This window comes from Eumetopias jubatus, unplaced genomic scaffold, assembly GCF_037043125.1.
Source record: "Eumetopias jubatus isolate StellerSeaLion01/CBP00866 unplaced genomic scaffold, mEumJub1_p1.0 scaffold_3, whole genome shotgun sequence".
Taxonomy (NCBI): domain Eukaryota; kingdom Metazoa; phylum Chordata; class Mammalia; order Carnivora; family Otariidae; genus Eumetopias; species Eumetopias jubatus.
In genome coordinates, this window is record NW_028274809.1 from 128,163,248 (window position 1) to 128,188,373 (window position 25,126).

The window sequence follows — 25,126 nt, forward strand, 5'->3', positions numbered from 1 at the left end:
CAACAGTGTTTCCTTCCACAGAGTCCACTCATGTTTAAAGATCAGATGCAACAGGATGTGATCATGGTGCTGAAGTTCCCATCAAATTCTCCGGTGACCCACGTAGCAGCCAACACACTGCCCCACCTGACCATCCCTGCGGTGGTGACTGTGACCTGCAGCCGGCTGTTTGCAGTGAATCGATGGCACAACACAGTAGGTATGTGTGTCCAAGCGCATCACTTACTAGAGGGGTCTTAGAAGGTGCAGTTAAGTGAAGGTAAGTGCGCTGGGGGCTAGCTGGTATGCCAGATTATCTACGGACAGCAGCAGAGCAAATCGGTGCCAGACCTGACAAGAGGAGTCTTGTCTGTCTCATCCACTGCTGCTCTGTGTTGGGGCCTCACCGAATGCTTGGCTGATGGTTAAGTGTTCAATAGATATTCGATAAATTGAAGCAGGTCTACAATTAACTCAGGTCCTCCCACCCTACCCTATGCCTGCCCCACAGGAAAAAAGAAAAACCACTTTTATCCCATATTTAACAAAAGTGAGTTTGAATCTGGTTTCAAATTCTCTTTCTTCCACTTCAATAATTTAGTTAGCAAATATTTGAATGGCCACTCTGTGTCAAATAGCCATGAGCACAACAATGAACAAGACAGACACCATCTCCCTCCTTGAGGAGCTGAGAGTCTTTGAGAAAAGACAAAATCTAAATTGTTTAGTGATTTCATGTGTGTTTTCTTTAAACTTGTTCCCAAGAGTTCCAGCTGGTACATCTTGAAGTGATAGGATTCTATTATCAAAATTAGACATATTGATACTTACCTAACCAGGACAGAAGTCGATGTGACCAAACGATTTAGTTGGCCAAATTCACCCCTTACGATATCCTCGGAAACCCCAGGACTCTCACTGTCTCCAGAACTAAATGGATAAGCCATGGTAAATTAACCTGAATTTTTCTATTCTATTGACTTCTGTATTGCTCTGAAAAACGGTATCAAGTATATCATAGCTTATTCTTCTAAGAATTTCTAAATGCACTTATTTTATGTTTATCGGTGATACTATCAACATGAGGTATAACTAATTCCATTTGGTCAGAAAGATGCAACAAACATCTTAAGAAAAAATATAATTTTATTATTCACAGAAGTCTGAGCCTCTAGAAATATTTTGCATTGAGAAAAAAACTGTAAAGGATTAATTTTTTCTTTAGCATTGTTCAAAAGTATTATATATGTTATATAATCACATGTAAAAAATTATGACTAATAACTCAATCAAGCCCTAAATATTAATCCTCTGGTAGTAGCTTTTCCTGAGCTTAAGGTCTTAGGTGTGGCTCCATTTTTTACCTTCAATTGACTTGCCATCTATTGACGGAAAATGGGAGTCCCATCTTCCCCTCTGCCCTGGCCCAGGTGAGCCCTGCCATGCTCACGCCCACCCCCAGTTGCAGACACAGCTTCGTAGATTTCAAGCTCATTGGTTGCCCGGAATCTCAGCTCTCTGATGGGCTCAAGAAATGTTGTGATCTTCTGTTATAGGCGGCTTCTTCTTGTTGTTAGGATAAGAACACTGTTTCCAGCTTCCTACATCTGACATAGAAGCCAGCGTCCCTGTTGTGAATGGTTTCTTTTGAGAATATCTACAAAGATGTGTAGTATGACCATCATTCTTACAACAATTTGCCAAATAATTTTTAAGCAATACAGCTTTTCTACAATCATCATAGAACACTGCTTATTAGGAAGTTCCTTCTCTCTGAGACTTTTGTGGTAGTTTTCTCCTTCTGTTTAAACTTTAGGCCTCAGAGGAGCTCCAGGATACTCTTTGGATCAAGCTCATCATCTTCCCATTGAAATGGACCCCCTAATTGGTACGTTAACAACAAAAATACATTTTCATGAATGCTGACTGTCCACAGATTCCTATGTAGTTATTTATTACAAAAGGTAGTCGAATGATAATTTTTCTGCCATAAAATTAGTGTGCAGATAACATTGAATTACCATCAAGGAGCTGTGTAGATCATAATATGCCATCTAAGGACTTTTTGGTATTTAAGCAATTATTTGTGGCATTTTCTTGATTTTTTTTTTTAGGAGGTCATTTAAGTTGGTTCTAAACAAGGCAAATCATTCCAAACTGTCCTCTCCTTCAGACTAAACTATTCTTTAACAACTATATATTATTTAAAATATTTAAAATATATGAGGACTCAAAAAAATCATTGAAGAGAACTAACATGAAAGACATCTTTTCTAGAAATCTCCTTTCAATAGGCCAATATTTTTAATTAAAGATTTCATATGAATTGCAAACGTATGAGCTGTAACTCTTTGCAAAAGATAATGGAAATATTTTTAAATCATGTACACATTTATTAGCAGATGCTCCAGAACAAGCCCCTTCTTCTTCCTAGGCCTCAATTTCCTATCTGCAACATGACTGATCAGGATGTTTGTCCTGACTTTTTCATGGGATCATGTAGAGAACTAAATTAGGAAAAAAAAAAAAAAGTGGCTTGAAAAAAGTATAAAGCCATATGCAAGTTATGGTATATCGTCCCTTATATTTCTTAATTCTCCCTTCATCTTCGAACCCAGAAATAAGTTAAAAGGCGGTCATTTAAGTTAGTTATTTATACCCCTACACAGAATAGCATTTACATGTCTTTGGGAAGAGATAAGGTTTAGGACTGGGAATATTTTAGAGTCAGTCCAACTATTCCTTTGTCCAAGAAACATCGACAGTGTCACATGCAGCAGGAATGTAACCTTGGAGAAATTAGCAGCTCTCTTCTAATTAATCAAGGACCAATTACACAGTTCTCAAGTGACTCAGAACCATTGATTTTCTTTTTCTTTGCTACCTTTCTCAGTATAATTTTTTTGGGCTTCCCTCCCTGGTCGTTGTTATTATAGCTTTAGTGGGAGTCCACAAAGAGTAGCACTTCAGTCTAATTGGCGTGAGAGAGTATGGGTGATCGCCTGCATCTCCTGTTTAAGAATTCAGCCCAGGGATTTAGCCTGAAAGGACAGTGCAGAGGACGGAACAGGCTGGCATGCAGACAGGCACGAGGGAAATCAGACGGTGTCTCCGAGGTCCTGACTTTATTCAGATTCGGTCCCAGTGCTATCCACGGGAGTCTCTGCCTGTCTCCTTCCTCCCCACTCCCTCTCCCATCTTTTCTGTTTGTCTCCTCCCCTGCCAGCCCATTCTGGAAAGGCCTTCTGTTTGTTGACAAGCCAGGTCTTTAAAGCTGCTGACCTAAAGCTCCCTGTGGGGCTGCCCACATAACAACATCCCTTGCTCAAACCTCTCCCCTCTTTTTTCCGCATGAATTGGAAATGCCATCAGAAAATGACAGATTGGGGCAACGATTAAGACTTTTTTTTCCTTCTATACCATACTTCACACAATATTTCTTCCTCCTGATTACAGAACTGGTTGGACCCTAATGAACTTGTGCGTAGTGAACATGTATAGAATTCAAGGCATCTAAATATTTTTATTTTCAATTCATTATCTGACATCTTCATGTTATTTTTATTTATTGGGGGAGAGGGAACTGAAGTTTCTGACAACTTTGAGATGTGTAAAATGGTTCATAAATAACCACTGCTACTAAAAATTAAGCTTCTATTCCTCATGGGGAAATGTTAAAATGTTAATAATCTTATGGCCTTAAAAGCCCATTTCTAGATAAAGGAAGCATAAAAATATTCCTTGAAGAACCTCCTGTGGAATCCTTCTTTAAATTCTTTTTTTCTGTGTATGTTTAGCCAATAACTCTGGTGTGAACAAACGGCAGATCACGGACCTTGTTGATCAGAGTATACAAATCAATGCACATTGTTTTGTGGTCACAGCAGATAATCGCTATATTCTTATCTGTGGGTTCTGGGATAAGAGCTTCAGAGTTTACTCTACAGAAACAGGTAAGCTTAACTATGAAATACCTTTTTCTCTTCAAAATGCCTTTGTTAGACCCAGAGCTTAAAATAAAATCATGCTTAATAATGTAGACATTTTCATCTTGAGTGTCAAGATTCAAATTAAATGTTCACGTTGTAAGTAACTCATTATAACTCTATCCATTCCAAACATTAGCATGAGTCCTGATTTCATAGCACAAACGGGACTACTGTTCCTTCCCCAAATCAAGTCCAGTAAAAGACCTTAAACCTCCCCGTAGTCTGGCCCAACTCCTGGAGAATGAAAATCATGATTGTGTTGCTTTTGAAGCCATGTCCTTAAAACTCCCAAGGAACATTCTTGCATCATTTTTCAGAAGAAATTGAAGAAAGCATCTGTAGCTGGATTTGAATTAGCTTATAAATTTTCACATTTACAGATCCACTTTTCACAAATCTAGTAAAATAAAGTTAAGCTTATTACCATTTAAAGAAAAATAGCAAATGAATTAAACCTACCGTTTTTGTGTGTGTGTGTTTCAGGGAAATTAACTCAGATCGTGTTTGGCCACTGGGATGTGGTCACGTGCCTGGCCAGGTCTGAGTCATACATAGGAGGGGACTGCTACATTGTGTCTGGGTCTCGAGATGCTACCCTGCTTCTCTGGTACTGGAGTGGACGACACCATATCATAGGAGACAACCCTAACAGCAGTGAGTATTTGTGTAGAAGTGTCCCATCAGACTACAAGTTTCTTTAAATATATTTTGCTTTTTTTATTTTTCTAACAGCTTTTCCTAGGGTTATAAAGATTCTTTTTTAATTTTATTTTACTTTATTATGTTATGTTAGTCACCATACAATACATCATTAGTTTTTAAAATATGAAAGCTTTAGGTGGCAAAAATCTTTGCTAGAATGTTGTTTGTTATTCTATTGTACCTACTGTAACCTTCAACTTGGGGAAAGTTCCAGGTCTCCTCACATTGACCCTGTAGTTGGCAGTCTTCCCCCAACCTCCAAATGTCTCTATCCTTCAGAAATTTCCTTCAGTATCTCCTCATCCATTAAACTTTGTATCATTTCTCTCAACTGAATATACTCTCTCCCTCCTCTGAATTTCTATAAGGTTTTATTTGTGCCTCAGTGAGGACGGACACTTACTACTTTCTTCCACACAGTCTAGTAAATTTCTCTGTTTATTCGTTTAACAGTGATTGAGTACTCCCTTCAGACTAGGCATTCGGACGGCAAAAACTGAGTAAGACAGTTTCTTTGCTTGTGATGATTCCTAAGTATTTTTATTCAACAGTACTCCCTAAGATATCCTGTAGGGAAAAAATGGGGGGACTCCAGAGTAAAATAATTTTAGAAAACAGTGCATTTACTCTTACTATGTAAGTAAGTTCTGAAAGTCTTACTTACACAAACAAATCTGTTGAAATTTGCTTAACCCACAATTTCTCAAACATGTTTTTCCATGGCCTCTTTTGCTAATGGCAGAACAGTTATTATTCTTTGGAATTGTTGTTCTGAGGAAACACTAAAATGGATCACGAGTCTCTCCCTTTCCATTTTAAATCTCTGGTTCCTGGGATAGTGATACACATAATAGGATTTTCAGTATTGTTAGATGAAGGGCGCCTGGGTGGCTCAGTCGTTAGGCATCTGCCTTTGGCTCAGGTCATGGTCCCAGGGTCCTGGGATCGAGCCCCGCATCTGGCTCCCTGCTCGGCGGGAAGCCTGCTTCTCCCTCTTCCACTCCCCCTGCTTGTGGTCCCTCTCTCGCTGTCTCTCTCTGTCTATGAAATAAATAAATAAAATCTTTAAAAAATATATATTGTTAAATGAAGAACTAGATAAGAGATTGCCTAGAAATAATCACTGTTTTTAATTACTAAGCTTTCAGTAGTCTCAATGCAAATATTCCCTATAAAATAATGGTGTCTGTACAGTGTTGAAAATGGCAAGTACCTAAACCAGGGCGATTCTACTTATAATTCATACACTGGTCACAGCTTACACAGTACCTCCCAAACAAACTGAACCATGAGTTTGGGTCCTCTTTATGACAAGATAGAGATAAGAGTTTTCCAGGAATGCTGGGTATCTGCCACTGAAATGTTGTAAGAGTAGTTGACAAATGGACGAGATGCTGTGTTTCAGCTGCGTGGCGGGAGGCTGCCACCCCTGGCCTGTTCGTTCCAGCCTATGAGAAAGCTGAGGATCAAAGCCAGTTGTACGTCTGTCCACCATTCAAGTCCGGCCCACCCCCGCTCTTAAGCATTTTGACAGGAATATTGCAAAAAGAGGAAATGGCTTTTGATTGATAGGAGCAAAGGCCCTATCATAGTAGTGAAGAAAATGAAAATGAAATATATATGAATGAAGGTAGTGGGGGAGGAACTAGATGCAGCCAAATATTATGTGAGGTTTCATTCTTGCTGCTGGAGCTGAAGACCAACAGATGAAGAAACTAGAAGTATATCATGGAGTAACGTCTCTTAGCATAGACACTGAGTGAGTGAAAGTAGTGCGTTATGCGTATCAGCCTCTGCTCTAAGTTGTGAACCAAGTTGTGAACAAACAGACTGGTTTGAGGAAAAAAAATATTCAGTGTTGCTTGATTTCCAGCCAGCTCAAACAGTGAGCTACCAATTCTACATTATAACAAATATCATTCTCTACTAAAAAGTTAATCTCCTTATTTATTCTTTTCTAAAACCATACCATTAAAAAAACCAGAAACTTCATTTTTAGCAGAATTTGTGTGTGTGTGTGTGTGTGTGTGTGTGTGTGTTTACATGTGTATAAGACACTTGATCTACCATGGATGGCTTTCTTATTCTCAAGCATGGCACATTATCACATATATTTTATCTAAATTTATTTTTGCATATTTACAAATCTTCATTTTCATAGTAGTGTAGTATTCATTAGAAAAGTCAAATTAAGCAGCAGGTCTGTGTAGTATCTTCCATCTATATTGATAAAAATTAAAAGATTTTAGATAACAAATTTTTTTTTAAGAAACAGAAGAGTGCTTGAAATCTCATTAAATAACATCTTCAAACTGGAGCTCAGAAATGATGAAAATGGTAGTTCCCAAAAGAGGATTCATTTCTTAAAAGCTACCATCTGGTAGCTGAGATAAGATATTTTATATATCATACTACTATGAGGTAAAGAATTTTTTTACATTTTAAGTTATAGTAATTGTCTGTGTTAGCTACTTAATTCTAATGTGATTTTCTGATGATCTTTTAAATGAAAAGATGGTTAATGATGGTTGCTTTAGTCTATCAGTTATCAAGAAAAATTAAAGGTAGTAATACTTAGACTGGTTAAAGTTTCTTACAACAGGAGCTATATAAATAAAAATGTTTATATTGACCCTTAAGAACAAAATTGTGAATATTGTATTTGTTAAATGCAGCATTTTATTTAGGCTTTCAACAAAGACAAGATTATCCTTAAGAAAGTAAGAATGTTATTGATACATATCTTTTACTGTTGCTTCCTTTAATAAGAATTTATTTTTGGTCAAAACTATTGTCATCATTATGTGACCCTAAATGACTTTATAAAACCCACCTTGCCAAGACTTCTTGAACATTTAATATGGACGTATGTCATATAGCTTTATTTCACCCATCATCCTTAATATAAGGGGGGGGGGAATGCTCTTCTAGAATAAACAGGATGATCACCTAAAGTGTTAGGCAAGCAACAAGCATGTATTGAAGGCCTACTGCGTGCTGGTCCTATCTTAGCCGCTGCGAAAGCTGGATAGTCAAAGTCTCTGGCCTTCTGGAGTTTACAAAAACCCACATTATACTAATCACCAAACTGCTTTTTCTGCTTGAATGTACTGAACACATTGAGTATTTATTATATGAATCATAAATTGCTATCAGATAATATTTGGTATCATACTACAAAATGTTTAGTCTTACATCTTGGGTACAAAATAATTACGTTAAAAATTGGTGTCAGCTTTTTACCATATGGATAATTATAATAGTAAAAAATTAATCATTAGTCATATCTAGTATTTGATAGACTGATTTATGGCTCACTGAGTCTGTTAAAATAGCCAGCCTGGTAGCACAGGTATGCATGACTAGAGAGACCACATATACTGACTGGTCAATGCACTTTTTTTTTGTAAAGGCAGTCACAGCCCACACTGAATTGCCTGTCACATCAGGGATCAGCCATGGGTGTTGACACAGACATAGTCCTTGCCATCAGAAAACTCACAACATGAAAGAAAAAGATTTTTTTTTCTGTCCCAGTTTAATCTATTCTAGCTACCAATTCACAGGTCAGAGAATCAGGCTGTGTGTGTTTTCTATCTTATAATGCATTGCTACTCAAGACCAAAAAGCTGGTTATGTCTAAATTCATATTAAAGTGTGCGACACAATGCCCTTAGGTTTTGAGGGTTGTATATATTAACCTAGACTTGAAGGGGGAAGTCCTAGTGTGAAACATAATATGCCAGTAGCCGTTAGAATTCAGGGGTTTGGTCTTGGTGTGGACATTAAATTGCTTTGTATGTCAGAGGCTGAATCTTATTTATTCAGCACAACATAAAATGATAGGATTCACTTAGTCACTTTCTCAAGATTAATTCAAGTGGCTCTCTAATATATTTATGTCCCTTTTGCATTGTCATTATTCTTTTTTAATGGAGAGCTCTATTAGTACCACAGAGAAAATATAACTAATGCTTGTAGATTTTTTTAGGTAGGTGCAGAAAGAGTTTATGGTTTCATTGAGTCAAATATATTATTGTGACTAATTCAGACATCTCAAAAATAGTCTTTTCCTAATTATTTTTATACTTTTAAAGGATTCGCCACAAAGACGATGAACATTTATAAGCAGATTATTACAAAGTTCCAGACCATAAAATAAATAAGCAGGTGCCACCTAGCATAGGTTGCAGTTGAATTACAGTTGTTTTATGAATATATTTTATAATACTCATATCCAGTGTTACTCTTTCAAACTTGGGACTTTGAACATAGAAAATTTTCTTGGAGATTTAAATAGGCCCCTGACTAGATAACAGAATCGCAGAGATGTGGGGGACAGATGCTTTCATCTGAAACACTCTTTTGCACAAATTCTGAAACTAATTTGGAAGTGATAAAAATTAATTTGCGCACTCTAATTGGAATCAGCCTACTGCATGAAAGAAAGGAGAGCAGAGCAGGCAATTTGTGCTAAAAGCTGATTGAATTTTTTTGTCAGGTAGGTATCTTGGACTTGGCCGTTTATCCTCCTGAGCCCCTCTTTGCAATATATTACAACCCATCTCTGACTGGTGTTCTTTAAAAGGATCAATGCTATTCCTGTTGAATCCCTGGAGCCCAAAATTTCATTGATCTTGGGACTTGACATTTCTCATTACGTGCTGTAGCTTCCAACAAGATAGTCACAAGAGGGGCAAGTCAACATTGTTGTCTCTTCAGCAGACACTTAAAATACACTGGGACCTCAGCTCAAAATCCAATTTGCTTTTAGAGTGTGTGGTTGTAATGTTTATACCAGATATAAGGTGCTTGGTAGAGAGTCTGTCAATACATACATAGGACATTTTTTAAATCATAGCAGTAGGAAGTTTTGGAAGAGAATTTACTATTTGTCTTTTCAGATCACATCTACAGATATTCATCGAGTGACATGCATAAGACATGATTTTGCCTTTTCAGTCTCACTTTTTAAAAATAAGTCTTTTAGCTCGTGTATGAGCATTATGCAAAGTATGAAACGAGAAGCCCATTGAAAAGGAGACTCCAGCTGTGCACACATCCCTTCCCTGGGCTCCCATTGTGTGAGCTTCAGCTCTGGACACCGAGCCTCCTGCCAGCCACAGCCTGTCACTAAACATCTGCCAAATCTAGCCCTCTCTTTGTTTGCATCCAGCCTTCTCTTACTATGGCTATCCTCGTGCCCAGCTCCATGACCGCCACTAACCAGTGGTACCGAACCAGATGAAAGCCTGGACAAAGGACAGTCCAGAGATATTTTTAACATATATGTATGTTTGCCTCACTTCTCAGACCAAGGGATCTTATCTAGGGCTTATGAAAGTGTGAAATGTATCAGAGGAAGCATAGTTATCTGTGAACAATTCCTAACTCCTAGGACTTTCAAAAATGACATCTGTAATGTAGCATCCGTTTCTCAGCCTCGAATCCCCTCAGCCTAACATGGGGAGACTTTATAAGGTTCCTGATTAAGAAGGGGGCTGAATACCACTTGGTCAGTGCCTTTCCTGTCCCTTAATGGAACTGAGGCTGCAAGGCTCTTTGGCTGGGGTCAAAAGCACTAGTCAAAAGACTAATACATTTCTGTGATCAGAGAACTTCAGATCCGTACCGGGAGGGTTGGGGGTGTCGCTGGGCGTTATGCAAAGCTCTGCTTCCTTGGATTATACTGTTGACTGTCTGGGGAAGGTAATGGCAGGACAGTATTGTCCTTGACCTAGATCCAGGTTCAGGACTTCAAGGGAGGATATTTGTCCTGCTGACATTTCAGTGCTCAGAGGTGGTCAGTGTCATCTCTGCAAGAGAAAAAAACATAGAGTTAATGAATAGCTATCTTCTGTTTTCCAGTGAGTACACTGAGTATGTAATAAAAAGGAAACCGCATCAGAGGACATTTTCCAACCCCAGGGATGTTTTTATGTGGGTCACCTGTGACCTGTGAAAAATGTGGGCCCAGGCACTGTGGGTGCTTGGGCCAGACCTCTGCAGGTGGCTGAGGATACAGAGTCTCCATAAGGGACTCTTCACAGACACAGTCCTTCAGAGCTGCCCTAACAATTATCTAGCAGTTTTTTAAAATAAATCTTGAAAATCAGAGTGGTTAATGAAATACTTATTCTGGGATTTCAAGCCATCCGGTTTTTATGTAGGTATAAACATGAATGAAAATACCTTCCACAGGGATTCTGCAGTGAGCTAACAAAGGTTGTAGATAAAATCTGAACGTCATATATCATCAAGACGTTCATCCTCTGACTCCAGCAGAACTGCGCTGAGGGTCATAGATTGTAGAAACTCTGCTATTTTTGTTTAGCTCTTAATTCAGAAGGACCAAAGCTTCCCCCTGCGTAGTAGTCCCACAAATAAGGTTTAAAATAATAAGAACCATGAGTATCTTTACTTTGATCATTTCTCTAAAAGCAGAGACCCATCTCACTGAAAAAGTTCCTCGTCGGTGCCACGTGAATAACAGCATCTAATATCTTTGTACTGTTTTCATCAACCATTTTGAAAATACTGAAATGGCTTTTGCTTAAAAATAAGTTGGAATCTGTTCATAATAAGCCTTTTATATTTGGAGTTTCCAAATGCTTGCCTATAAGCAATCTCAAAATCAGGCATGTTTGTTCTTTATCATCCATGGGGATTCCATCACACGGAGAGCTCTTCTGTTGGGAAGATGAGGGGGGTTGAGGGTGATGACGCTGTGGTCCTGGCGGGGGGAGCCTCACCTGCATCTCCCTGTGCACAGGCCCTTTAACCCCCAGCTACATCCATCAGTTGTGATGTGACAGTGACAGAATATTCCCAAGATTTTGAACGATTGTTGGGGTGTGTGACATCTGTCCCTGGCAATGAAATGTCCCTGGCAGGGAAATATGCTTTCCCCCTGCTGCAGGTTTCCCAACTCAGAAACCCCCAAATAACATTTTATTGACTTTTCTCTAGTTTAAAGAGGGAAACAATGCTGTTAGGGGCCCTAAACAATATCCCCTAATAGTTAAGTTCCACAATATGTTCAAATGATCTGGGGAGATTGTAATGAAAAAAAATTTTTTAGCTTTCTAAATCAGAGGCAAGCCTTTGAAAACCTTACTTCCTAACAGAAAATAGATTACGTACATGAGGAATAGTTTTATACATGTTTTTCAGTTCCCTGCAAGAGAACTAGATTGCTTTCTACCTTTTTCTGTAGCCTATAAGGGAAAAGTTTAGAAAACTCTTTATGTAAATTTTTTAAGCATATAATTTCAGGATTTTTCAATTCACCAATCTCTCTGACATAAAATAATCTTAGAAAAATTAAGGATAATATTACACATAAAATCTTAATTCTCATTTTACCAGGGAACGCAAGGCATCTTTGAAGCATCATTTTAAAAATATGTCTCAGACAAATCCAGGACTGCTGACAAATATAAATGGATACTTTGCCAATATTCAAACACATTATAGCAGTATACATAAACTTAGAAGAAGATGACACACTCATTTGGGCCGCCATCTCCCTTCTTCCATACTCCATCAGAGAGATGCCTCAAAAGCAAAATGGAAACTGATGTATCTGGGAAAGCTCACATAAAACTGAGCAATTCCTGGAGAGACAGAAGATGGGTGGGTGTAAAGAAGGAGGTATTGGCAAACCAGAGGGAAGTGCCATGCAGGAGGAGGCATCTGAGTTACGCTCTTTCCCCCCATAATTTTCCCAGACCTATTGTTGCCTTCCCTCCGGCCACTGTGGGGCATAGGATTAGAGCGCTGGCGCAGCTGTTCAGTGCTGCGGGTCACATCGGTGCCAGGGGAGGGGCTCTCCAGGAGGCAGGCACAATTGCCAACCCTTGAACATTCACTTTGCCACCCCGCCCCCGCTCCCTCCACAGTGAGGCCCAGGCATCGCAGCCCAGGAGGCAAGGCTCAGAGCCGTGTCAACCCCGAAGCACAGGGCGGTTCTCTGAGAGACAAGAATTGGGAGTGGGGGGGCACCCCATCCCAAAACAGGATTGACAGGGAAGAACAGGCCAGCACGGAAGGAACTCAAGCACTATTTAAAAAGATCACAAACTCAACAACCAGGTGAAGCAGAATGAACAAAAGAGAAAAATACAGAACTTTTTTTAAAAAGGCATATGTCTGGGACCCTTGGATGGCTCAGTCAGTTAAGCATCTTAATTTTGGTTTCGGCTCAGGTCATGATCTCATGGTCATGAGATGGAGCCCCAGTCCGGTTCGCAGTGAGTTTGGAGCCTGCTTGAGATTCACGCTCTCCTCTCCCTCTGCCGCTCCCAGCCCCGGCTCACACATGCGTGTTCTCTCTCTCTTTCTCTCTCTCTCAAAAAAATATAAATAAAAAGGCGTAAGCATAAGATGTAAGAAAGCACCAGAGTTATTGGTAATGTTCTATATTTCTTAAGCTAGGAGGTAAGCACAAGTGAATTTATTTTATTCTCTTAATTTTATACATATGTTATAAATATTTAATATGTAGCTAATTTTTAATTATTCTAAAAACAAAGGAAAATCAGGTAGCTTTGTGGAAGCTACCAACATGAAAAAAGAATTTGTGACCTTGGAGAAAAAAATTAATCTACAAAAATGTTCCTCAAACTTCACTATTACACTGATCCCTTTTAAAGAGAACAAAATTGTCATTAACCCCTTAACCCCTCCTCCCCCACAAAAAGCCCTCTGACTCTGAGGACTGTGTTCTTGGACCCCATGAACAAGTTTGAGAAACAATTAATTAGTTCATCTTAATTTTTAAAGCATATGTCAATTTTAAATTGCCACAGCATAAATTTTTGACAACAAAGAGAGATCTCATCTTTATAACTGGTTAACAAATATTTTTAGAGTATCATCAAAGTATAAATCTGAAATTTAAAATTTTTCATGGAACTTTTCACTCCCAAGAAAACATCCACAGAGCCCAGGGTGCACAGACCCTAGTTTTAGAAATACCAAGAATTCTGGAAGAGTTGCAGTTATAAGACCAAGTTCCAACATGCCTTTTCAAGGAGAAAAAGTAATGGTCAATAAACCTGATAACTTAAGGTGAAATAATATCTTCATATATATGCACAGAGGTGTATTTATGTATACTACTTACTGTTGGCTAAAGTGATACTGTAGAGTCAACTAAACCACACATCCAGATAAACCAATGTCATACAATATGAGTCAGCTAGAACTGTTTAAAAATAAAAACGGCGCCTGGGTGGCTCAGTCGGTTAAACGGTTGCCTTCGGCTCAGGTCATGATCCCAGGGTCCTGGGATCCAGCCCTGCGTCAGGTTCCCTGCTCAGTGGGAGGCCTGCTTCTCCTTCTCCCTTTGCACCTCCCCCCTGCTTGTGCTCTCCTGCTCTCTCTCTGTCAAATAAATAAATAAAAATCTTTTTAAAAATAAATAAAAACAAAGTAATAGGCATAAGACATTAATAAGCATGATGTTAATGAAAAATGGAAATAGTGGGGTATTACAAGGCATCGATAAATTATTTGTTGAATCTGATTGGGTGGTTCAAGTCCATACTGTACTGTTACTAAGAGTTTCACATCCTCCTTTCTGATCACCCACTTCCAGTAGAATTTCACTTCAGTGAGTCCTTTAAAGATCCTCACATAGGCCCAGGATGGCCAACACTGGCTCTCTTTCCCCACCCACCAATGGAACCACTGAGAACCCTACCCAGGTTGGCACCATAGCCCATTCACCTTCCACAGTGCCTCTGTGACTTGCTATTTCCTTTTCCTTCACAAGTCTGCAACCCAAGACTGTAGAGACCCCTCATTTCTGTCCTAGACGGGCTTCTCCGAACAGTTTGCCCCCGCAAGACAGTGTTAGGCGTGATGCCCTCTCAACTTTGCTGATCCTTCTCACGCTGTCTTTGTGCAGGTTACTCACCAGACATTCTGATGCTGTCTTTATATGGAGGGCTTTTGATCCCTGCTATACTCCTTGCACATAATCTGTTCTTCCTCACACTTGGCATTGTCGAGCACCTCCAGTGTCAAGCCTGGGGAAGGCCATGGTTGTTTGATGAGTTCTCAAGAGTTCCAGGTTATGCCTTACACCTCTTTACACTCTTTACCCAGCCTGCTTAGAAGAATGCCTGTCACTTAAAAGTCATTCCCTTAATGATTGCAAAAGCACTTAGCAGTGAAAATGCTTATGTCACATAACACAGCTGGACTTTTTAGCTAAATTCGATTTAATATTAAGTCAAGTGGAAACTCAATATGATCATCTCTTCTTTCCTTCACTACTTTCCTCTCCCCTCAAAATCAAAGCACCTCAGCCTGTTTTGTTGGAGATTTTAGGGAACATTTTTAAATGGGTAAGAACATGGGTTTCAAAATTAGATAGCTCTGGGTTCAGTTCCAGCACTTGGTGGCTGTGTGAACTTGTGCAGGTTGAGTAACCTTGCAGAGCCTTGGGTTTCTAGGCTATAACATAGGGATGGTCACAGTCCCTGCCTCAGACGAATATTGCCATAATTAAGTGAGAAAATGCATACATGTGCTTTGGCAGCCTTGGTGTCTGTTTCGTAACAATAGGAAAGGCAGGATCACCACTGTGGTAATGTTGTAGGCACATCTCATCTGTCAACTTATTCACGTCACCGGAAGCACCCACGCTGTAGGTTTCCTGTAGTAGTAGGTTACAGGTGAGGAAACAGCAGAGAGGTTAAGCCACTGGCTCATGGTCACACAGCTAGTAAATGCCCTTAATAAACATGAACGACTTTTAAATGTTTGATTTAATGGTGTAGCTCTTCATTTCTGGCATCGGTCTGTACTAACTCACTGCTCCTTTTTCCTTGCAGGTGACTATCCAGCACCCAGAGCTGTCCTCACAGGCCATGACCATGAAGTTGTCTGTGTTTCTGTCTGTGCAGAACTTGGACTTGTTATCAGTGGTGCTAAAGGTCAGAAGGCATTTCCTTCATTTTAGGTCTTTAAAACCTGTACTATTTTCTCACGTTAACCGTGATTTATGATTTATTTCCTTTAGGAGGCTCTCTACAGACAATGGAATCGCTGGGTTCTTTGCAACTGTTTTGTTTTATTATTAATATTTACTAGTACTAATATGGAATATGCATAAAACTTTATGTAGTATTTTGTGGTCACCAGCATTCTAGCCAGAACACTGGTAAATTAAACTGCAGCACATCCCTAGGATGCAGCCATTAAAAATAACGTATAAACGTTGGGGGAAGGTATCCACGAGGCAGTGGGAGTCTTGGGGGCATCAGGTTGCTTCTCAGACATAGCCTTGGACCCACCTCCCTCCAGAGCCCCTTCCTTCATAAGGCCCGGGCCTGGGTAGAGGTTGGTGGGAAAGGAAACATGATTACTTGGGTTTGACTTTTTTGTGGAAGAATTGTTGTTTCGGAAAAAGTCAGGAGACTTGGATTCTAATTCTGGATCGGAAGCCCAATTCTCCGTGATGAGGCTCTGAGGCAAGAAGGAGCCTGATGCCTAGGAGAAACTGCAAGAATACCAGAGGGGCTAAGTAGATATTGTGGCGCAGAGTTAGGGAGCGAGAGGGCTGACAGGCGGGAGGGCCGGTGGCACAGGGATTTGCCATGTGTATTTTGTTCGGAGCATAGTGGGAACCCCCTGAAGCTTTTTTAAGCAAAGTGATGCGATGATCAGATTTGGTTTTCAGGAGCTTATCCTGGCTGCTTTGTGGAGAACAGATATAATGTCTGAAGTTTAGGGACTATGTTTTTTCACTTTCGTATCTAAGAGTAAAATGACCCTGTGGAGACATAGGATATTTTCAATAAATGTCTTTTTAATTAAAAAAAAGAGCAACAATATGTGTAATATTATTCTGTCCTGTAAAGTGAAAAGGAAAAGAAAACAAAGACACATAGTAGGTATAGGGAAAGGGCGATATTTTTCTAAAGGCGATGGGTGATATTAGAGGTGACTGTTATTTTCTTTTTCTCCCGAATTTTCTGTATTTTCTATCACTTTAGTAATCAGGAAAAAAATTAGGTATAGCCTTATAATGCCACTTGTTTTGTAAACTACATATCTACTAGAGTCAATTGGAAAATAGAAATGTAATTCATTAACTGTCTTTGTGAGGTTGTTTTGTTGGGGGGTGGGTAATACAAAACTGTATGAACCAGTTATTTCTATCAACTTGTCTAGTAAAATTTTTATCTTATCAACACAATTTCTACCGGGGGGGGGGAAATCAGAGCAAAATAAGTCACTCCCCAGCCTACTTTTTTATACTCTTGCCTCGTTGCTCATATTTACAGACAAAACATGTTTCTGTAGTCTGAATTACTTAATTAAGTACCTTAATTTTACCTTTTACATTTTGTGTATGGACTATAGAGAAGGTAAAACTCATTTCATAGTAATGTATTTATGTAGTACAGTGTTAAAGTTTTGATGATACTCAAGAAAATTAGCAGTTGTTTTGATAATTCTCCTAAACTTTTGAGAAACACAAACTTAAAAAGAAAACTTCCAAAAACACAAACTAAAAAAGAAAACTTCGGGACATACAATCTTCTCTTGTCACGTTATCTATGAAGTGTATCCTTTTTTATGAATATTATCTCGTGAAGGAAAAGACCAAGTATTTCCCTAGATAAAAAGTTGGGAAGATCTGTGTGTGTTAATAGCTCCCTGTATTTGATCTGTATGGGGTTTGTTTGTTTTGGGGGTTTTTTTTGCATATATATATATATTTTTTTATGTAAAATCAATTAGCCAACATAGTTGGCTAACTAACATCATTAGTTTCAGATGTAGTGTTCAATGATTCATCAGTTGCATATATGATCTGTTTAAATATACCATCAGTGCTTGGCTCCTGCCAGGCTTACCTCTTTTCTTTTCTGCCTTCTTGCAACAAATCAGAGTGTACGTACCCGGTAGGGTTTGTAGGTTAGTGAGAGCTCCTATGTGACTTGTCACGAATGACTCTGGCCATGGATTTCCTCCTTCTGCAGAGGGCCCTTGCCTTGTCCACACCATCACTGGAGATTTGTTGCGAGCCCTTGAAGGACCAGAAAACTGCTTGTTCCCGCGCTTGATTTCCGTCTCTAGCGAAGGCCACTGTATCATATACTATGAACGAGGGCGATTCAGCAATTTCAGCATTAACGGGAAACTTTTGGCTCAGATGGAGATCAATGATTCAACCAGGGTAAATCTGCATGTTCAATGCTGAACAGGGACTGAAGCCACGAGACTGATCGACTATCTTACATTAAATGATTCGTGATAGAATTTCTGGTATCCGAATAAATAAATGTGTGCTGGTTTGTTTTTTAAGAGATTATTTGTTTGAGAGAGAGAGCATGAACAGGGTGGTAGGGCAGAAGGAGAGGGAGAAGCTGACTCCCCGCTGAATAGGGCAGGGCTTGATGGGAGTGGGGAGATGGGGGGTACCCTGAAATCACTACCTGAGCCGAAGGCAGAAGCTTAACCAACTGAGCCACCCAGGCACCCCAAATGTGTGCTGGTTTTAAAAGCATGTAAATTCATGTAGATGGATGCTTTGAAAAAACCCAAAATTAATTTAATCCCAAGTAGTTAACTCAAGGAATTAGGTTTTCGAGATGATAGCTTTTGTTTGATTAGAGGTCAGAGCCCTAAGATTTTTCTTCGGCTCCTTTATAAACTGTGCTGTACCCCCTGACATTAGAAGTGAGTTTATTGTCAAAGAATCTTACCTTTAGAGCCCCAGACCAAAATTACATGTACCAGATTGCCCTTCACTCATAAATGAATTGTAATTGTTGGCTTATCATTATTAAAAGCTGTTTTAAAATATGCTTCCACCATTTGTTCTGGAAGTCTTGACATTGTTAAGACTTCAGGACTTAACAAAACATCGTGTTCCTTAATTCTCAAGTTCCTCCTGAATTAGATTGATAATATTCCCTTTGGGACTTCTGTTATTTTGTAACCTTAATTGGTTTTAATAAGACCTCTTGTTTATGTAAGAACGCTGATGAATTCCACATTGGAAATGCTGGGGACTGGACTTCAGGCAACTTGGACCAATGGCTAAAAGTAGATAATAATTACAAGGGAACTGTGTCGAGTGCTTTTCAGTAAATGAGCATTGACCAAATGGGAAAAGCTGAGAGAAATTGTTGTTTTTCTACCTTTTCTGAAGGCCATTCTCCTGAGTAGTGATGGCCAGAACCTGGTGACCGGAGGGGACAATGGTGTGGTGGAGGTCTGGCAGGCCTGTGACTTCAAGCAGCTGTACATTTACCCCGGATGTGACGCTGGCATCAGAGCAATGGACTTGTCCCATGACCAGAGGTGAGCCCCGTCAGGGGGAAACGTAAGCACGTGAGGGCTGTCGCTGAAAGTTCTTTACGTTCTAGCACGGGTGAGATGTGCTGTGAATAAGATTCCAGCACCCAGATGGAAGAAAGAGGAGCAAAGGGTAAATAGAGGAGGGGTGTAAGTGCCCTAAGAAAGGAGTCTGGGAAGAAGAAAACAGAGGAAAGAGAGTAGGTGGGGGTGGGGGGTGGAAAAAAGAAAGGAAGAAACGGGTCTGAGGAAGAACAGGCACATCCAGACACTGCTCAGAACAGAATTATTCCCACCAACGTCTCTGTTCTAAGACCCTGACCTCGTCTCAGACAGGACGCCCCGGCTTCCATTCTGAGAAGGAGATCCATGTTTCTCAGCACAGGTGTGTTTCAGCTTGAGACATACTTGTAGCTAACAATTTCCAGCAGAGCTGGCCTCTGCTTGAAAAGATGCAAAACACTCACCTGTTACTAAACAATCCCCACCTCCCACTTTCTTATTCACATATTCCTCATTTATGTTATTTTGTTATATTTTATATATTTCCCTGAAACACTACAATCTTTTATTTTTGGAAAGAATTGACAGAGTTAATTAATTAATATGATTTTCCATTGTTCCTCGGTTGGCAAGAGGATTTTACTATTTCCTAAAACTCACCTTGGGGTTTACTGTAAAGTGAAAAGGATGCTTGGGATATGAAGTCTAAAATTTCTGGATTTAAAAAATTTTAAACTCTATAATCTTAATGTGGTATGTAGTTTCTTCTTTTTGCTGTATATTTAACAGAAATAAGAAAAGCTTATTAACCTTTTCAACTATATGTATATTCATTATAAAGATACGGGTTTCAAAATATAAATAGTAAGGCTATATCACAAACTTAACAAAGCATCTTCACAATCTAGTAAAATGGTACTGAAGTCTTCAAGAAAAGCAACATAATTTAATTTAGTTTGGGGAAGGGATGTTTTTGATCTGCAGCCCAGCCTCTCTTTAAAGAAAACTTAGGAGGGGGTATTCCAAAATACTGTAGTCCATATTCATGAGTAAATGGGAACGCTTTATTGTGTAATTATGTGTGTATATACATGAGGGTTTCTAAAGTATTTGAAATAAAGTATTTGAAATTGTGTTTTTAAGTAGTTTAAATGTTCTCCCTGACATTCTTACTCATTCATGTATTCACGCTTCGAACACTTGCCACCATCATAGATTAAGCACTACCAAGTACTAAGATTATTGACCCCCTAGGAGCTGAAATAATCATAATAATTGTATATGAGGGGAGCAGGGACAGCATGTCAGAAGAAGGAAGTGACTGACCTTTCTGGAGGCGTGAGGAGGGCAAGAGAGGCTTTATTCAGTAGGCATCAGGAGGGAGGGTAGATGGGGAGAGTCTACAGTCACGGTCGTGTCAGGAGTTTCCGAAGAGGAGTGAAGAAAGACGTTGATCAAGTTTCTATTTCTATTCAAATCTCAGCCCTAATTTCAATTATTTTTGTGTCTAATAATGCCCCTGATATGTTGGAGCAGTAGCACACGCACAGAAGTGACATACGCACGTTGAGGATACTTACTCAAAAAGTATTTATCAGATGAGCTGTCTGATCCAAAGCTAAACAACCCTTGGTCTAGCAGTCCGGGTCTGAGCAGGATTGATTCCAGGTCTCCCAGGAGACAGGAATAAATTGTAAACCTGTGTCGATGACCACAAAACCAAGACCCCGGGGAACTCAGAGATCATGATACCGTCTAGTAGAAAGTAGCAACCACATCAGTGATTTTGCATCACTCTTAACTTCTGTCTCTGCTTTTCCAGGACGCTGATCACTGGCATGGCTTCCGGTAGCATTGTAGCTTTTAATATAGATTTTAATCGGTGGCATTATGAGCATCAGAACAGATACTGAAGACAAATGAAGAACCAAAAGCCAAGTCAAAGCTGAGAGCACAAGTGCTGCATGGAAAGGCAATATCTCTGGTGGAAAAAACTCGTCTACATCGACCTCCGTTTGTACATTCCATCACACCCAGCAATAGCTGTACATTGTAGTCAGCAGCCATTTTACTTTCTGTGTTTTTTCACGACTGAACACCAGCTGCTACCAAGCAAGCTTATATCATGTAAATTAAATGAATTAGGAGATGTTTTGGTAATTATTTCATATATTGTTGTTTATTGAGAAAAGGTAGTAGGACGCGTCACAAGAGACTTTTGACAATTCTGAGGAACCTTGTGTCCAGTTGTTACAAAGTTTAAGCTTTGAACCTAACCTGCATCCCATTTCCAGCCTCTTTTCAAGCTGAGAAAAAAAAAACACGTTTGATACTTTGTACATCAGATGCATCTTATTTAAAGGGATACTTTTATAAAAGTAAAACCTTGTATAAAGAACAAAATGTTTCTTAATTTTATTGTGGAGTTACAACTTGCATGTTCTTTAATCCTGATGTCTTGATGGAACAGGTGCATTCACACTATGAAACAGAAAGATCTGTCCAAGGACACAGCTTGTATGAAAGGGTTGAATTTGGGCTCAATCAGTAATTTTTGACATTTTCACCAAAATATGGTTTGCACTTTTTAATCTAAATTCATCCCTTCTCAGTGAAATTTGCTCATAAAGCATTTGGATACTAAGCCATTATTTGCCATTTTTGCTACTTTATACAAAGAAAATTCAGCCCTACCCTTCATAATTTGAAGACACAGCAGAAAGGGGGCTTAGGGATGAGGTCTTGGTTTTTATTGTATAAATAGGAGTCACGATCGTTAGTTCCATGGTAATGACTTCCCAGCTCCTGGGCATCTCTTCCAGAGTCATCCTGCTGGCTTAGTGTGTGTACATTAGGGGAGGAGAATCTGATGCTAACTATTTTTGGTTTTGTTTCTTGGGTTTTTTCTTTTCCTCTTTGGTTCTTGAATAGCTTAGTTTCTTTAATAACGAGTCAGACTTTATTATAACAATAACTGAGGCTATTCTTTTAGGTTCTTGTGCAGTTCTCACCTAAAGCCACATTCTTAGCCTAAGGCACTTCATCTTTTATGATATAAAATGATGGGTATCAAATGATTTTCCATACCTTGTACTGATCAAGTTATACACCCAGGGGTATATACAACTTTATTCATGTTTCTTCTTTGTATATTTGGTGGCTGTATTGTCATAGATGTACATATTGTGTCGGTAGGGCTATGAGGCATGTTCCAGGAATGTAATTTTCTCAGAATTTATACTCACTTGCAGTCATTTATTTAAAAAGATACAACAAGATAATGGGTTCTTTGTATTGGCACTTTGCACCAGAAACATATCATTATTTATTGACGTGATTACTTATTTGTCATCCACCTTGTATTAGTAAGTTTTAGCACTGAATTCCTTCTTCATTGTTGTTTGTATTTATGATATTCTGAAATTCTGGGGGATCAGCGTAATTATTAAGTTATTCATCACCAGGCTGTAAGCAATATCTTGAGTTTGTAGCTTAGAATTGGGAGGATACCGAACATCTGGAAGACAAGTTCATTTCATCTTGAGATCATGGTGAAATATTTTGGATATATAAATTCCTTAAGCTATTGTAACCATGTTTTATTGCAAAGATGTAAAATATGCCAGATGTGTGTGAGTTGGAAAATCAAAAAAAGAAAAATAAAATATGCAAAGAATTCACTGATTGTTTCACATTTCATTGGACACTTCACTGACATGCATTCATTATGCTGTCATACAAGTTTAAGAAATCAACATCACCTCATATAAAGGCCTACAGCATCTCAAAACATGAAATAGAGTCCTAATGAGGTTCCGTAATTTGCTGAAACACGAGCTTCTCTGCTTGAACATCTGGCAGGGATTTGGGGCAACAGTGACCAGAGGGAAACAGCCCTGGGGTTTCTTCCACATAATCCACTTTCTGGATTATTTTTATTTTATTTAAAAGGAACTAAATGCAGGTGATGGTGAAGAGTACAATTGCTTGTTACATTAATATTATCAGATAATGCTGTTCTTATTTGAACCATGCTTTCTAGAATTTGTCCTGGACCAGGCATGACACAGGCAGGGACTGAGCAATCGGCAGGAGCCACTGCCAGCAGGGCCGGGGCGGTGGTGGGAGGGGGGGGAGGTTGCCGAGGGGGCTCGGTTGCTCTGGTTCAGTGCAGGCAGTGGGCTGGCAGCCAGGCCGGCCCAGGGAGTGACAGACCTGTAAGCAGGCTTCCATCTGCATACTCCAGACCAAAAGGACAACCAACAGCAGCCCAAGAAAGGCTTTCCCCTATCACTCTCCATACTGTCCCCCAGCCAGACACCTGTCAGTCATCATAAGCCCAGCCGGCTCCCTCACACCAGCCTTCTGGCGGCCCATCAGTCACTCAGTCAGCCTGGCTACCGGTGGCTCTTTAAACCAACTCCCCACTTCTAGAACCATCATCTGAACTGTCACCGAAACCTCCTGACCAGTATTGGAGTCTCCAGTCAGACCCTCCCCTCATACTTCCGCCTGCTGCCGGAGGCTCTGGTTCACCACCAGCCAATCACCTCCCCGATCTTCCCACTGCTGAGCACCCTGCACTGGCTTTCGATATTCTTAAACTCTGGTGGGGGGAAAGCTTGCCTGGGGAGGTTATTTTTAAGAGCGGCAACTAGACCCCCATCCTTCCCAGGTGATTCCAAGGTGGGTCATCCTCGGGCACATTTTCAACATGGCTAATGTGAGGGATGAGATCCAAACTCAGTAACTGAGCACAGAAGTCCTTCGGGAGAGAAATATTATCCCTCTCCCAGTACCCTGTACCTCAGGGGAACCCACCTATTTCCAAGTCCCTGGGAACTTCCCTGTGCCTTGAACCCTAGTGTTCTCCCACCCAGAGAGCACCTCATTGCCTTTTCTATCTGGTTGAACTTGTTGCAAATCGACCTAAACCAATTTGGTCATGGACAATCTTTTGGCAGGTAAAGGTAGTACCCAAAACCCATGTGCACACTATATTATGATGCAAACAATTTTCAAGACCAAATTCTGCCATGTGCGGAGATACCTTTTCACCAGTGTAAAGCCCAGTGTGGGGCTTGGACTCATGACCCTGAGATCAAGACCTGACTGAGATCAAGAGTCACATGCTCAACCGACTGCACCACCCAAGTGCCCCTTTCACTAAACATACTTTAGCAGTCAAGTACAAAACCAAGCATAGAACTCTGTGTGGTGAATTCCAGCGCCTTTTTAGATGATCTGACAACCAACCATTTGTGTCTGCTGAAAAGCCGACACACCAACATTCTAGAAGCAGGATCCTATTAACCTTGTGATGCCATCAGAATCCTCCAACCCAATCATTTAGGCATCAGCCTTGGGCACCCAAACTAAGGGTATAGACTAATGGCTTCAGTGGATTCTTATACCTGGTTGTGGAGAGGTAGGAAAGGTCTCTAAAATACTGTAGCCAGTGCATATTGAATTCACACATATTAAATACCACTAATTTCATCAACGAGAGACCATGTATGGCATCCCTTATGCTAATTAAGAAGACAATAATTTCCCCCACTGAAAAGCTGTTCTTAGCATTCACTATTCTAACAATAAAAGCTTCTGGTTTCCTTTGGAATAAGTAAGTTGGAGCTCTGGGCCCTGACTTATATTGAGATCTTGCTGATTAAATGATCTGGAGCATAAATCTCTGATCAGAGCAACTGACCACTCCTTAGAATGCAGTATCAATTAGCAGATACTATCATAATGTCTATAGTGGATGTTTTCAAGTAAATTACAACATCATAATACAGCTACCTATTGTTACAGATTCAGCTCAAGTGTTCCCCCCCCCTGTGAGGCTTTCCCTGCCTGCTGAGTTAGCTTCCTCAAGCCTGGTATGACCTTCTCATAGCACCGAGTGGTGTATGGTCATGGCTTACTTGCCTCTCCTCTCCAGTGGCTGTGAGCTTCCTGTGCAATGGTGCTCTTTTATCTTGTATCCTTAGGGCAGTGTTGGATTCACATAGATTGTCAATAAATGTAGACTTGATGAATGTATGGATAATGGATAAATACCAGATCCATGGGTAAAGTGACAAAGTTGACTGGGACGCTCAAAAGCCTGCCAGTCTACCTCTTCCCAC

The 25,126-nt window shown here is 39.9% G+C and overlaps 1 protein-coding gene across 8 annotated transcripts in view; it reads left to right on the top strand.

Moving 5' to 3' along the window:
- Positions 1-22,655, top strand: part of NBEA (neurobeachin) — a 685,632-nt gene extending 662,977 nt beyond the window's left edge. For 7 of the 8 annotated variants that reach the window (XM_088021800.1, XM_088021804.1, XM_088021803.1 and 4 more), the window contains 8 exons: positions 7-199; positions 1,796-1,867; positions 3,777-3,932; positions 4,452-4,622; positions 15,515-15,616; positions 17,672-17,868; positions 18,847-18,998; positions 20,818-22,655. In XM_088021800.1, coding sequence (XP_087877926.1) covers positions 7-199; positions 1,796-1,867; positions 3,777-3,932; positions 4,452-4,622; positions 15,515-15,616; positions 17,672-17,868; positions 18,847-18,998; positions 20,818-20,908 — 1,134 coding nt within the window. In that variant the 3' untranslated portion in view covers positions 20,909-22,655. Of the gene's footprint in view, positions 1-6; positions 200-1,795; positions 1,868-3,776; positions 3,933-4,451; positions 4,623-6,382; positions 6,392-15,514; positions 15,617-17,671; positions 17,869-18,846; positions 18,999-20,817 lie in introns of all 8 variants that reach the window. The other variant, XM_088021805.1, reaches the window with a different exon arrangement.
- The last annotated feature ends 2,471 nt before the right edge of the window (positions 22,656-25,126 follow it).